Here is a 15,009-nt window from a genome sequence, read left to right as displayed (position 1 = left end):
TTATAGCATAATGGATTGAAACGACATAGTAAATTAAAAAAAATAAAAATTGGGTGTTCTTTTTCTTTTAATCTGACACTGGTTTTATGTAATCTGACCTTGTCTGGGCTGACATCGAGAGCCTCACACAGCTTCAACATGAAGTGCCGGGATCGTTCGAATCCTCCTTTCCCAACGCTGTAGGAGCTATCCATCACAAAGAGAACATCCATCGCTGCAGAGCACTGCATCACTGACCACACACAGAAAAAAAAACACAACGCTTACCATCCGGATTCCATCTTTAGCTACTCAATGGTCACTAATGAATTTGTGCGCAAAAGACAAGACTGATTAACCAAATGACACATTTAACAAAAAAAGCTGTAATGCAAAACAGCAACACGTTCACATAAACACTGGCCTATATTTGACACATTTAAGGAGCTCAAAGGTCACCTGTGGCATGTTCTAGCAGAGATAAATACTCACAAACACATTACTGCAAGTTTGTGCTAGTCAACCGGCTAAATTATAATCCATGTAGCTGTCATGTTAGAACCCGCCGCGTGTCATAAAGAAGGTGATTAGACAGAGACGGCATGCCGCTGTCTGCCACAGCACACAAACACATTTCCCTAGCTATACAAATGTATACATAGCATAGACTTGTATTGTTTTTATGTTACTTATAATTTCTATAGACAGGATTTAGCTAACTTTTGAGGGCAAATTTAAGCCTCAAACTACAGCTAGGTAAATACACAAACTCTCACAGGCTTTCTATGTCTATGTGGAGTCATTCTTTCAAACATTTAATATGAAACTAAACCCTCTCTTAACAAGTAAACACAGGTTTTTGACTCCCTTACACATTTATATGGACACACGTTGGCATTAGATCAGTGGTTCTTTATACAGACATGAGTTATTTTCTTTGAATACGGTGTTGTTCCTCTGCGCTATATAGTGCTGCTTAGAAAATCAGGTGACAACTCACACATTTACAGAGTGAGAAAGAAAAAAAGTGAACACTCACTTTCTCCAGCAGTGTTGATTTTCATAATGGTTTCAAGATCTGTTTGCATCTCATGCACAGAGAGAATGGACCAAACTATAAAGAAAGAGATACTGTAAATAAGCAAGACAGAAAATATTAAACTGAATTTATAAAAAAAAAAAAAATTCTACTTTAAATATAGAAATTATTTTTTTAAATAGAATTTTAAAATGAAAGCTTGTAAACTAATTAAACCTGTCAAGAACGAGTCATTTTTTACCCAAAAATCAAAACAAAGAAGATATAGTAAAAAAAACAATTTTTATGATTTTTACAGCTATTTTAAAACAATTAAGCACCACCCCAAATCTTGTAAATGTAATGCAACAAAAAATCTTATTGTCAAAAAATAAAGTATATTACTTAAATGTCTAATTTGTTTATTTATGCTTAATTTTTTTTAAAGCTTACAGAAATAGTTAAAAAAGTGTTACGAGAATCACACTTTGGATGGATGGATGGAAGTAATGTATATGCCAGGAATTTGTATTGTTCATCAGCTGGATAAAATCGTTCTGAAAGTGATTCCAACGACATTGTTTATCTGTGCAGTTATCATTATAGTTATGGTGTGAACTCTGATACTCTTTAATATTTAAAACGATTTTTAGAACTACAGTGCATCCGGAAAGTATTCACAGCGCTTTACTTTTCCCACATTTTGTTATGTTACAGATTTATTCCAAAATTTATTAAATTCATTATTTTCCTCAAACAATACCCCAAAATGACAACGTGAAAGAAGTTCGTTTGCAGTCTTTGCAAATGTATAAAAAAAAAAAAAAAAAAAAACTCATGTACTTAAGTATTCACAGCCTTTGCTCAATACTTTGTTGAAGCACCTTTGGCACCAATTACAGCCTCAAATCTTTTTGAGTATGATGCTACAAGCTTGGCACAACTATTTTTGGGCAGTTTCTCCCATTATTCTTTGCAGGACCTCTCAAGCTTCATCAGGTTGGATGGGGAGCGTCGGTGCACAGCCATTTTCAGATCTCTCCAGAGATGTTCAATTGGGTTGAAGTCTGGGCTCTGGCAGGGCCACTCAAGGACATTCAGTTGTCCCGTAGCCAATCCTTTGTTATCTTAGCTGTGTGCTTAGGATCGTTATCCTGTTGGAAGATCAACCTTCACCCCAGTCTGAGGTCCAGAGCGCTCTGGAGCAGGTTTTCATCAAGTCTCTGTACATTGCTGCATTCATCTTTCTCTCGATCCTGGCTAGTCTCTCAGTTCCTGCTGCTGAAAAACATCCCCACAGCATGATGCTGCCACCACGATGGTATTGGCCAGGTGATGAGCGGTGCCTGGTTTCCTCTAGACACAACGCTTGCCAAAAGAAGTGCCAGAAGAGGCCAAAGAGTTCAATCTTTGTTTCATCAGACCAGAGAATTTTGTGTCTCATGGTCTGAGAGTCCTTTAGGTGCCTATTGTTAGGGCTGTCATGTGCCTTTGAGTGAGATGGTTGCTCTTCTGGAATGTTCTCCTCTCTCCCCAGAGAAACGCTGAAGCTCTGTCAGAGTGGCCATCGGGTTCTTGGTCACCTCCCTGACTAAGGCCCTTCTCCCCCGATCGTTCAGTTTGGCAGAGCCAACAGCTCTAGGAAGAGTCCTGGTAGTTCCAAACTTCTTCCATTTATGCATGACGGAGGCCACTGTGCTCATTGGGACCTTCAATGCTGCAGACATGTTTGTGCCTCGATACAATCCTGTCTCTGAGGTCTACAGAAAATTCCTTGGACTTCATGGCTTGGTTTGTGCTCTAACATGCACTGTTACCTGCGGGACCTTATATAGACAGGTGTGTGCCTTTCAAAATCATGTCAAATCAACTGAATTTACCACAGGTTGACTCCAATGAAGTTGTAGAAACATCTCAAGGACGATCAGTGGAAACAGGATGCACATGAGCTCAATTTTAAGTGCCATGGCAAAGGCTGTGAATATTTTTTGGTTTTTATTTTTTATAAATTTGCAAAGATTTCAAACAAACTTCTTTCACGTTGTCATTATGGGAAAATAATTAATTTAATCAATTTTGGAATAAGGCTGTAACATAACAAAATGTGGAAAAAGTGAAGCGCTGTGAATACTTTCCGGATGCACTGTATATCTTTATTGTTATCGTTCTTGGTGTGAACGGGCCTTAATTCTCCGCGAGTTCCTACAAGATTTTCTTATGGGGTTTTATAATGGGGTTTTTCAATTCATGAGTAAAATAAGGTCTTTGGTAAACATAACTTGTTTTGCTTCTTAAACTGAACACACTAGTTACTTATTAAAAACACACATTTTAAAAAATAAACACAACTGCTTCAAAATTTGCGTTTTTGGCATGGGTGTGTGTAATTCACTTTGTAGAACAAAATGACAAAGTTAGTTATGTTTACCACAGACCTCATTTTACTCATAAATTGAAAATCTTGAAGGAACCAGTGGCGAATTAGTCTTCTGACATCATACTTGCACCACTCTATTGTCCTGAAAATAATGCAACTACAATATAATACAAAAAATCTTAATGGTCATAAAAACATTTTCAGTTGAAATGTGACCTGGACATGTATTTGGTGATACTGACCCAGGTACTACCTCAGGCACTGTCAAAGTCAACAGCAGGTTACACAAATGAGTCATTTGAGCACGGCTCCTAGATAGCTGATCTGACCCCTGCCCCCAAGACACAGCTCCGTATGGAACTCGCTAAACATCCTTCTGAGGGGAATAATTCAGAACGATCGGCATTCCAGCAACGCCCACTGGACGTGAAGAGAACGGTCAGGCTGTCCTGTCCCATGTTTCCCACTCGAGTGAGCAGGGTTCAGAGCGACGTGCTCTCTCATGCATACAATCGCTGATTGAGAGGCAGGGGCCATGAGAACAGCCCAGGGCAGTGAAGATCCTGGGTAGCGCTCCTGCGGAGTGGAGTGCGCTTGAAAATCACACACTTTAATAATGTGCATTTGTCTCCAAACACTCCTGCCATCATGCAGAGGGCTGCTCTCAGCACCTCGCCATGGTAACAGACCTCGGCCTAAGAAACCTGCAGGACCCCCCAGGGAGATGAGGGGCTGGGGGCTTCAGGGGAAAAATTATGAAGCCACAAAATGTTAAAGGGTTAGTTCACCCAAAAATGAAAATTAGCCATGATTTATTCACTCTAAAGTCATCCTAGGTGTATATGACATTCTTCTTTCAGACGAATAAAATCGGAGTTATATTAAAAATGTCCTGGCTCTTCCAAGCTTTATAATGAGAGTGACTGTTGCTCTGTTTTTGAAGTCCATAAAAGTGCATCTATCCATCATATAACTCCTCCACACGTCTCCGGGGGGTTAATAAAGGCCTTCTGAAGTGAATCGACGCATTTGTGTAAGAAAAATCTCCATATTTAAAACTTTATAAAGTAAATTATCTAGCTTCCGGCGAATCGCCTTCCAAATTCAACTCACCGAAAAAGTGTAGCCCTCGCACCTCTCGCAGTTCAAAATGCTTATGCTACGTCTGACAACATTGCAGTGTGGAGCAGTTTTATGATGGATAGATGCACTTTTATGGACTTCAAAAACAGAGCAACAGTCAATGCCATTATAAAGCTTGGAAGAGCCAGGACATTTTAATATAACTCCGATTGTATTCGTCTGAAAGAAGAATGTCATATACACTTAGGATGACTTTAGGGTAAGTAAATCATGGGGTAATTTTAATTTTTTGGGTGAACTATCCCTTTAATGGTTTAATTCCACTTATGGTGGAGATGAATACAGATCTGGGTCATTCTGAATCACTGCAATTCTCACAAGAATTCCAAAAGAACTAAATTTGAACCTTTGTTACCTTTGTAAACAAATACATTCAAATAATAGCCATACAGTTTAACACCAAGTTCAGTTTTGTATTTTATAACTACACTTACAGCCTCTTTACAAAGCCTACATTACACTGTGACAGGTTCAATAAATTATTTAATCTGTGATAATTCAAACTGTAAATGTAAAGCTTATCAAGCTTGTGTGGTGAACCATGAAGCTTTATGATTTCGTTTGAATATGTAAGAGTAGGCAGTTTTACATCTAAAGAAGAAAGGGCTGGTAATACTGGAAAGCTAGTTATTTTCATATGATAAACGACCAACATCAGTGATGTATGGCTCTGAAAAAGTCAACTTGAACTAAGTCACGGTGAATCTCCCCTCAAACCCTGCGGTGATCCCCTCTGACAGACTGTGGAACCGAGAGACATTTTATCGCCTGATTTGAACGGTCTGAAGGACTAAATCCCTCCTCAGATTTATGGCATATGTCCAGGAACGTAATGGGAAAATATGTGAGGAACACACGGGTAGATATCTCAATTCAGAATTCCACACTCCAACAAATGGAGGAATTTAATGGAGGCCTCGGTAGCACAGACAATAAAGTAAAGCAATAATGTAAAGTAAATATTTTGAACAGCTTTGGATCTCTTAGTCTGATAAAAACCTATTGCTGGCCGGGTAAATGCTGTAAAAGTTAACGCACTTGTCGAGGAATAAACATCTGGCTGAAGTTCCTAGTTGAGGGCTATAATTAATTATTCTTTTAAGATAAACATCTCAAGTTACTAAGAATAACATATTTCTAAAGTTGAGTTGCACAATGAAATATTAAGATTTGCATCTAAATTCAAGTCAACAAAAAATATTCAAATCGCTGCAAATATAAATACAATAAAAAATAAAAATAAATAATTAAGGTGATAAATAAATAAATAATTTCCTCTTACCTTGGCCAGACAGGAACATGAGAAGAAGATTCAGCCGACTTCTAGAGAACATTTTGCATTGCATCTGTGTCCTGAAATGTGAACAAAAAGATTCAATTAAAAGTGAGCCTAACAGGAAGTCTTTGAACAGGCCAACTACTGAGTAACTGTACAGAAAAAGGCTTTGAGAATTCTAACAAAGAAAAGGCAGCTGTGAGAGGGACTATCTGGGAAAACAAATTTGGGAGAGAATGATTTCTTGGAATTTCACTCATGAGTTGGTGAGCTTGAAGTTAGTGGGGCAGCAATTTTTATTGACCGTCAGGGGCACTGGTTGGACAAGCTAGGAAAATGGGATGGTATTGCCAGGTTGACTGAGGGCTATTTTGAGATCAAACCCAACCAAATAATGGCTGGGGGACTCAGGTAGCATGAAGCCTGCAAAGAGAGTCTGTACCCTTATGCATCATAAAATGACTGACAGCAGTCAAGGGCTGCACTACAATTCAAGAGACCCATGACAAACTATTTATGGGTGGGCTAGCTCTCCCCTGAGCCCAATGACGAAGCATTACTGGGCCCCAAACAATGTTCCTAGTAGTCCCCCTGATCACAGGCAAGCTCAAATCTAAGCCAGTCAAACTGTCGTCACATCAGACTAATCATTTACCCGTCTGTGTTTTGAGAAAAGTGGAGGGAGAGCCCAGTGATGTGTGGAGAAAACAGCATGATACTGTTCATCTCAGATTAAGTCCCCCTGCAGCCACAAAATACTCCTGTGCCACATTCCCAGAGCTTACGGTCAAAGTTCACATTTTTAAGAGCCCAACTTTATTATTAAATTAAACATGTTGACAAATGCCAGCTGGCTGCACCAGACAGGAGAATTATTCACCGCCACGAGTCACTGGATTCAGTCTCAACGCCTACCTGTTCTGCTCTGCAATCAAAGTCAAGCCAACAACCATCCAAAACCAACACTGTAAAAGAACTGGCTCATGTTCAGACTACTAGAATTAGCTACTCATTTCCAAATGAATTATGCATTAACCACAGGATGATTTTTTTTTTTTTTTAAGAAATAAATTAATACTAATATTCATTAAAGCTGCTGTCCATCAATGTTTTTGTATCCAAGATTTACAAAAATGATATGAGAATGTACAACATGAATCAATTTTCCAAACCGTGTTTTTGTCTTACCCTGAATCATGATGGTACACTTATAATAAGTGTTTATAGTGGGACTATTTCAGACCGGTCTGGTAGGAACCGCTGCGGAGGAGCACAGTCCATGCGTGACTCGCCATAGACATAAACAGAGAGAAGTAGCTCCGGCTGCAATGTTCTTCCGCAAGACGCATGCAGTAGGGATGGGCGATACCACTTATTTGGTTTTCAATACCGATACCGATACTTTCAAGGCCATTATCACCGATATCAATACGATACTTCTAAACTAAACTTTTTAATTATTAAATTTATTAAATTCTTAAAATTACTAAGAGTATAAAATGGATAAATATACCCACTTAACATTATATTTGAAAGGTATTTTAACATTCAATATGCCTTATTAGCAACTTATTAGATCATATTTTTGTTTACACATGGTTAAAATATGTTTACTTGTAGTGGTAACCACGAAAATTTACAAATACTAGTTGAACTATGGTCACTATAGTAAAAAATAAACCATGGTTCATTTTCATAAGAGACGGGACATTGCACCCATAAAATGCAACCTGACATTCTGACATGATTTATATTAACATTAGTTACAGAATAGAACATGATCAATATCAACTTTTAACATTACATTTAAAGAGTGTAATTGCACTATGTAGGATACAATTTCTATTTGTTTATTGTGAAATAACTCAAACATATGTTTTTTGTCTTCTGATCAGTATTGTTCTGGGCTGCGTTTCCCAAAGCATCAATGGTTTCTTAAGATAGTTTGGGAAACGCAGCTCTGTTTGAATACAGGGAGCGAACGCTCTCTCTGTGATTGGCTGGTTCTGTCTTGCAGCATTTGCGTGCGTTCAGATAAGCAGGAAAATAGTCCTATACTACACAACTATTCGGTAACATAGGTTATTCGCATTGTATGCATTAAATAATCTTTTTTAAATAAACAAAATTACTGGTAAAAAAAAAAACCTTAGTATCAATATTTCTATTTCAGTATCGATACATTTCGATGCTCACATCAGTATCGATACGCCCATCCCTAGCATGCAGTTCTGTTTATTATCCGCTAGAGCGCAAGAAGTTACGGACTGCAGCTTTAAAGAAGCATTAAATTGATCAAAAAGTGACAGTAATGGCATTTATACAATTACAAAATTTATATTTTGAACTTTCTGTCCATCAAAGAACCCTAAAAAATGTATAATGATTTCCACAAAAATATTAAACTACACAACGGTATTCAAAATTCTTAATAATAATGTTTCACGAGTTCACACGTACATCAAATTAAATGGAGTAAAGATTATGCGTATTTGGCGTGCTGTCCGGGGGAGGGCTCCGGGCTCGGAATTTGGCCCGAACCCAGAGTATCCCCCCCATGATGAAGATAGTCTAGAACTAGACTGTATTTTATTATGGATTGTGTTGACGTCTAATGAGTTTATTAAATCAAAGTGAGGAGATGGGGTGGTGGAGGGATGCTAAAAATAAAAACGGTCAACGAAAGAAGGTAAATATGCTGTATATATACACACACACCTCTTATCGTTGATTAAATCGATTGGCTAGATATGCTCCACATGTGTTTAATTAGGTTTAATTATCTGAGGGTGCTTCACTTGGGTTTGATTAGGTTACATTATCTGGCGTGCTCCATTGTTTAGATAGGTTTAATTATCTGGACGTGCTCCTCCCGAAATTAGTTACTAAAACTTCACTTCTTGAGCACCAAATCAGCATATTAGACTGATTTCTAAAGGATCATGTGACTGAAGACTGTAGAAATGGTTGCTGAAAATTTGCTATCACAAGACAATTATGAAATGGTTGCTGAAAATTTGCTATCACAAGACAATTATATTTACAAATAGAAAAGTTATTTTAAATAATATTGCACATTACAGTTTTACTGTATTTTTGACCAAATGAATGCAGCCTTGGTGAGCATAAGAAACCTTTAAAAATCATAGACATAGATTTTTAGGTAGAAACTGCCTCAGCACAGACACATCTAACACACACTTAAAGACACCTACCCTCACACATATCACTGCTAATTCCAGTTTACAAACCTTCCCAAACGCAGTCTTTGTGGTTGAAAAAAGGCAGACAGTATTTCAAGTCTATATGTTCAGATCTATGTCCAAGATGACAATCATGGTGTGCATTCAGTGGAATCTTTTCTTCAAACGTGTTTTAGAGACATTTAAAGAGCACAAGCAAAATGTGTGTGTGTGTGTGTGTGTGTGTTATGTCTGCACGGCTGTATCTGATTGGTCAGGTTCCAGGTGTTAAGAGCAGTTTAAAAGGCAGAGTGGTTATCAGTTTTGGAATGAAATGAAGTGACTATTGAGGCAGTTCAGACCTGTGAAGCCACTCTTTGATCGTCTCACTCACGGTTGGACTTCTGAAGATCCCCACAGAGCACCACTCGAGAGAAAAGAAACGTTAGGAATGCCACCTGACATTCGTAAAGATAGAATCTATCAAATCCAGCAAACTGAGAGAAAGACTTATGGACAATTCAGTCACACAGCACTCTTTCTCAGACTTTAGAATATCGGACTAAAGTTGTGGAAGGGAATCTGATAAAATCTTACCCTGATAAGGTGCATTTCCTGCCTGTGAATGAACAGCAGGAAGAAGACAGCACTTGTTCAGGTGCCATTTAAAAGAACCTTCTTTGAGGCTGATAATCATCTGGATTCTAAGAGCACCTCACAATCCTGCCATACGATAACCTTGACTAACCACCCGTCTCGGTCTGTGTAACAAGTGGAGCCGTCTAGGGCCAGATCAACCCAGTAGCTCTTCTCTCCTAATTCCTCTTTATTTTCTCAATTTCATACATTCCTCACTGGCCTAAGCTTTCACTTTAATTATTTCCTACTTTATCTATGAACAATTCCTAACCAAAACTTTTAGATGAAAACCCCCCCTAAAAATATGATCATCCTCGCTCGAGGAAGCTCCATGCAAAAATGTTATATTTTTATTATTTAAATCATTTTCTTATTTTAATACATTTGCATTTATATTTCATATAAATCTTATTTTATATTGTTAACATTTTTAACCCTTAAATGCATGAACGTTTCGCCAATCTAACACGGATGGATCTCTACCTGTCGCGATAATATACAACTCTCCTGATATTAGAGTAACAATTACAGAAGAATAAAATAAAGCATATTTTGTTAGCTTTTGGAACTTGGAAGGGTTCAGTTTGAGCAGATGTTTTATACCATCATCACAGTCCCCGTCAGAACTCATTTCCTAGTACATTCAGCATCTGGCTCATATTCGGCATTTCAAAACTATCATTTTCAACATGTTCATTTTGATCGCTGACAGTTTCTTCACCAGATCCACCCTCAGTGGCACTAAGATTTGATTGAATTCAGTAGTTGCTCTGCGCTAAATCACTGAGCCATTTAAAGTTTTGCTGATAATTCTTCCTATTCTTTTGTTTTCTGCCTGTGAGTGAAACGCCACTTCATCATTGTGGATCAGACTTGTGGAATAATGGTGAATTGCACTTACTAAGTCATAAAATATTCAATTATTGTTGTGCTGAAAAAAAATATTATTTCACTGTTACACACTAAGTACAAGATGTTATGTTAAGTACACACTATGTTATACACACTAAGTATAGGTCGTTCACGAACTATACAATTTTTACCAAAAAATATTTTTTTATAATTGTTTTCTTGTTATATTGTTTATTATGAATTGAGGAATACTAAAAAGGTTGATGTCTAACATTTTTTTTAAAAAAATGAGGAGGGTAGTGAATATTGTTCCTGCCGGGTCTCTAAAGACCCGAGGTATGCCTTACTGTTTTTCTCTAAACTTTTCCATGCACTCCCTTGTAGTCCCCTGGGGGTTCTCAGACCTCAGTTTGAAAACCACTGGCCTAACTAATAACTATAGTCGTGTCTTCCTAGGCCACAATCAAAAATCAAACCTAAAAACATTCTACAGCTTCACGCATAGCAATCCAGTGTCAGTAAACTGAATCATCCTAAAATCCTCTAAAAACTACTTAAAGTCTGCATGAAACGCAAGTTGTGATCGTCTTTTCTTCCCTATTGTGACTTATATCGAAATGTGAAAAAGTTTCTCAAAGAAAAATATAGGTGACTTGAAGTGGTCCATTGTGAATTGATTGGACGGTTGTGGTTTGCTGCTGTGTCATGCGAGTGACAGGTTGTCCCGCCAGTGCAGTGAAGTATAAATCATTTATTAAATGGATAAATCATTTATTTATAAAATACTGCAATATCTCATAAAAACAACAAATGTTAATTTTGATTTCTACATTTAATTTTGAAACCTACATCAGCTTTCATGTTGTATGATACTTGAAAACATGCTAAATATATTTATTTTAAATTGCAGAGCTTAAAATGCAACGCTTGTTAATGGACGAGACACCAGTGTTTGCAGCTGCTTGATCCCTATGCACGGAGCAAATGACTTGAGCTTAGTGCATTGGGTCCTATAATCAGAGAAGTGACAGTAAATGAGAAGAGAGGTTGAGGATGAAAGGACATCTCCTGTTGAGTTATGGTGGTCTTTATTTAAATTAATTTGTGACTATCCATTTTGAAAAACAAACTTCATTTTATGACATTTAGAATGATATAAATTGCATTATATTAGAAATTGCTGAAATATTTGTGGGTCATCTAGAAGCATCATTAACGTTACTTCAGTAAAATAGTGCAGTGATGTCACGCATGCAGCCGCCACAGAGAATTTCATTATCCATTGTTTACTCTTTTAATCTACATTTACATATTAAGCGTATTTTAGATTTGCCTATTTCGTGAAATCTAATAAACCCCACAACATTGTTCTTTGCCTCATTTACGTTTGTATTCCGACTGTCGCAAAATGTATTCGTCATTTCAGAACAAATATTTAAATAAAACTTAATTCCATTGTCAATGTTTTTTCCAGAAAGAGTAACCCAATTTTTTTCATAGAAGTTTTGATTTTAGTAATAAGGTCGATTTAATGCAAGTAAAAATAACCGGGCAAAAACTTCGTATACATTAATTTCCCTGTGCATGTAACAAAATGACGCTCAGTTAAACTGTCCCATTGACACGATCCATGAAAATACAGTACAGTAATACCCTGCGAGACAGTGTAAGACCCTAAAAATCACTCGTAATCGTTTAAATTTCTTACACTGCTGCACCGACTATTTGAGATTAAAGCCTCGGAATAACACTTTAGCTCAATGAAATCATTAAGCATTTATTTTAGAAGACAGACACGTAGAAAAAAACAAGATAGTTCCTATTGATAAACGCATGTCTCACCTCTCCCGTTCCGTTCTCACCGAAGGCACTGAAGTGTCAGTTTCTCTAGTGCAGTAACTCGGAGGCTCAGGTCGCGTTGAACAGGAGAGGGTGCTCTGCTCATCTACTTCCGTACTGACTTCATCCTCAACACGCTCTACAGACCACTTATCAAGCCAAGACCAAGATTAAAATTTAAGTTATTAAAACGTGTCACCGATATGTCTCGAATTAAGTAAATAAGGAACAGGCAAGGAGTTGTTCAACCCACAATGAAAAGTCTCGTTTTTTCAAACAGGTACATCTTTATTGCGAGTGACATAAGACTCATTCACCTGCATAACATCTTTTTCTACTCAGTAATGTGAATGGTGACAGGCTGTATGTCTCTTATATCTTGAAATCAGAAGTCAACATTAGTTTTAGAGGTGTAAATTATATAAATACACACACAGTGGGTACTCTAATAAAAATAAAAATTTGGCTTCAAACAAACTTAAGTACTTTAATCACACTGGCACATTGAAGGAACAAAACTGGCCATAGAAAAACAAAACTGACCATGTTGAACTGGAAAACTGAATGGCAATGTTGCATTATTGACGATTAATAGTTACATTCTCTCTTGGCTCAAGAAATAAAAGCACAAACATTATATAAGCTATAATAAAACAATAGCAACAATAGTTCAATAAAACAAAAATAAATATTTCACATCTTTCTAAAGATAAAAGCAACTTGACACTAAAGATCTCGATTTACTATTTGGTTCCACCAACTTGTTCGACAAGGAGCAGAATCAATTTCTCAATATGGTCAATCTGTAGGGGGAAAATAATTAAAATCAATCAATAAAATTAACCATATGCATGTGTAAACTATGCATTAGCTTTCCAAAAGAATCATGACTTTTGTTTGCAGCTTTCCAACCTTTTGCTTCAGCTCAAGACAGCAGCATGGTTTGGGAGCTGGAAAGTAAGACAAATTTAAAATGTTAATAATTTGTATATTTGTGTTTTAAAGGTACTAAGATTACCCCTTAAACAGAAATCAGCCTTTGGCCATGCACCATGACTGTTAAGGCAAATTCACAATGCACTGACAGACACCGATCAACATGGGCAAATCACCAGAATTACAGTACGTCACTTCTCAGATATCCCACGACCCGTATGTGCCGACCAACACCAACAGAAGCCGACAAGTAACACACTGATGCGAAAAAACCCAACAAAGTGCCTCAGAGTCGGTGCAGTGTGAATTGGCATTTAGGGATTACAAATGTAAATATTTTTACAATCCTTTGCAAGTTGTCAGTCTCAGAAACGCCAATAATACCCACCACTGCTGCCCTTTGAGCTTGTAATGTCTTGAGTCTCAGTGCATTCCACTGTAGTCAACCTTTTGGGCATGTTTTCTGAAATCAGACATAATAAATGTTTGACAACTGCTTCCCTGGATATGATGACAAGGCTCCTTTTAAATAACACCTTTGAGTTACAGCTGAGAACACCAGGTGGAACAGCACCTGTGCACCAGTATTTCATTGCTAAATATCCTGGACAAATTCTTGCGCAAGCCCAGTAAACACCTACATTACTACTTAGTCTTCTTGCCAACATGAATTCTGCTAAATTTGTAATTCCTCACCTGGTTCCTCAAGCCTGTAGCTGGCACTTAAAGGGGGCGCTTGATCTTTCAAGTCACGTTTCTCAATATCTGCAGACTGAGTTTGATCTGCAGGCTTGTTTGAGCTGACAGTTGTTGTCTGCTTCTGATCCTTTTTCTCCTCTATGACAATGGCAGGCTGCTGTAAGTTAGCCTTGCTCGGTCCTTTCTGCCGAGCTCCAAGGATGATGGAATTAATGTCTCTGTCAACTTGACCTGACTGCTGGGTAAGAGTTAGCAGGTTGGAGGTCCCATCAAAGCCCTGCAAAGTTGCCAGGACGCCCCCACTCAACTGAATCCCAAAGAGTTCCAAAACTTCAGTGGGCCACACTTTTGGAAAGTGCTCTTTACCTGTGCAGGAAAGAAAAAAAAAGAAAAGAAAAAAAAGAAAGAAAAAACACAGGCCCGACAATTTTAGAAGAAATCTAAATCCGTCCTGCGACTTAAGCCTGGCTCAGACTACAGGAGTTTTAGGCCAATTTACCCCTCCCAAGTCTACAAGGAGACTGAGCTGAATTAAAAAAAAAGTTTTGAAACCGCGACCATGAAACAAACTGTACAGATCCATTGGACAGTGGAGATGGAGGACGGGCCAGTGGAAGAGTGGCAACAACTCGACTGCCAGTATAACATGTCTTCGAAAACGCACTACAACCGTACGGACAAAAAGAAGAGCTGTGAAGAAAGCTGCTAGCACTATAAGCTAACATGCTGACGTTGCTGCCATGCAAATGGTAAACATTTTAGCCCTTGGCACTAACGTTAGTTAGCATATTAAAAATGGCAGTTAATCTCTCCTCCAGTTCTCCCTGAAGAACAGACAATATTAATTTAGCTAACATCCGCATGAGATCACGTGATATCAGGGTTTTTCCTGCATTGAAAGTTTTGCCTGCCGCCAAAACGAATGTCCCGCCAAAGCCTTATTTGATCAGATAGTGTGATTTATGAGTGATGTAGATGACTGCTGCGCTTGTGATCGGGCGCATGTTAACTGAGACAGAGAGAAAGAGCAGATAGCCCATCCCCCGCACTCACTCGTCTTCAAAATGAG

At 37.9% G+C, this 15,009-nt stretch overlaps 2 protein-coding genes across 3 annotated transcripts in view; both read right to left on the bottom strand.

The window, feature by feature from the left end:
- Positions 1-12,418, bottom strand: part of vwa2 (von Willebrand factor A domain containing 2) — a 34,674-nt gene extending 22,256 nt beyond the window's left edge. The window contains exons 1-4 of one of the 2 annotated variants that reach the window (XM_079845472.1): positions 12,309-12,418; positions 5,800-5,870; positions 1,019-1,093; positions 99-232 (exon numbers count right to left, since the gene is read on the bottom strand). In XM_079845472.1, coding sequence (XP_079701598.1) covers positions 99-232; positions 1,019-1,093; positions 5,800-5,863 — 273 coding nt within the window. In that variant the 5' untranslated portion in view covers positions 5,864-5,870; positions 12,309-12,418. Of the gene's footprint in view, positions 1-98; positions 233-1,018; positions 1,094-5,799; positions 5,871-9,337; positions 9,387-12,308 lie in introns of those variants that run through there. The other variant, XM_079845473.1, reaches the window with a different exon arrangement.
- A 1,499-nt stretch (positions 12,419-13,917) lies between these two features.
- tdrd1 (tudor domain containing 1) overlaps positions 13,918-15,009 on the bottom strand; it is a gene marked incomplete at both ends in the record, with an annotated part of 31,404 nt that continues 30,312 nt past the window's right edge. Inside the window, one exon of the mRNA XM_079845567.1 lies at positions 13,918-14,306. Within this exon, the coding sequence (XP_079701693.1) occupies positions 13,918-14,306 (389 nt within the window). The remainder of the gene's footprint in view (positions 14,307-15,009) is intronic.

The sequence above is a fragment of the Gobio gobio genome (genome assembly GCF_949357685.1).
Source record: "Gobio gobio genome assembly, chromosome: 20".
NCBI classification, from domain to species: domain Eukaryota; kingdom Metazoa; phylum Chordata; class Actinopteri; order Cypriniformes; family Gobionidae; genus Gobio; species Gobio gobio.
Note: the sequence above shows the minus strand (reverse complement) of the source record. Positions and strands in the feature narration are given on the sequence as shown.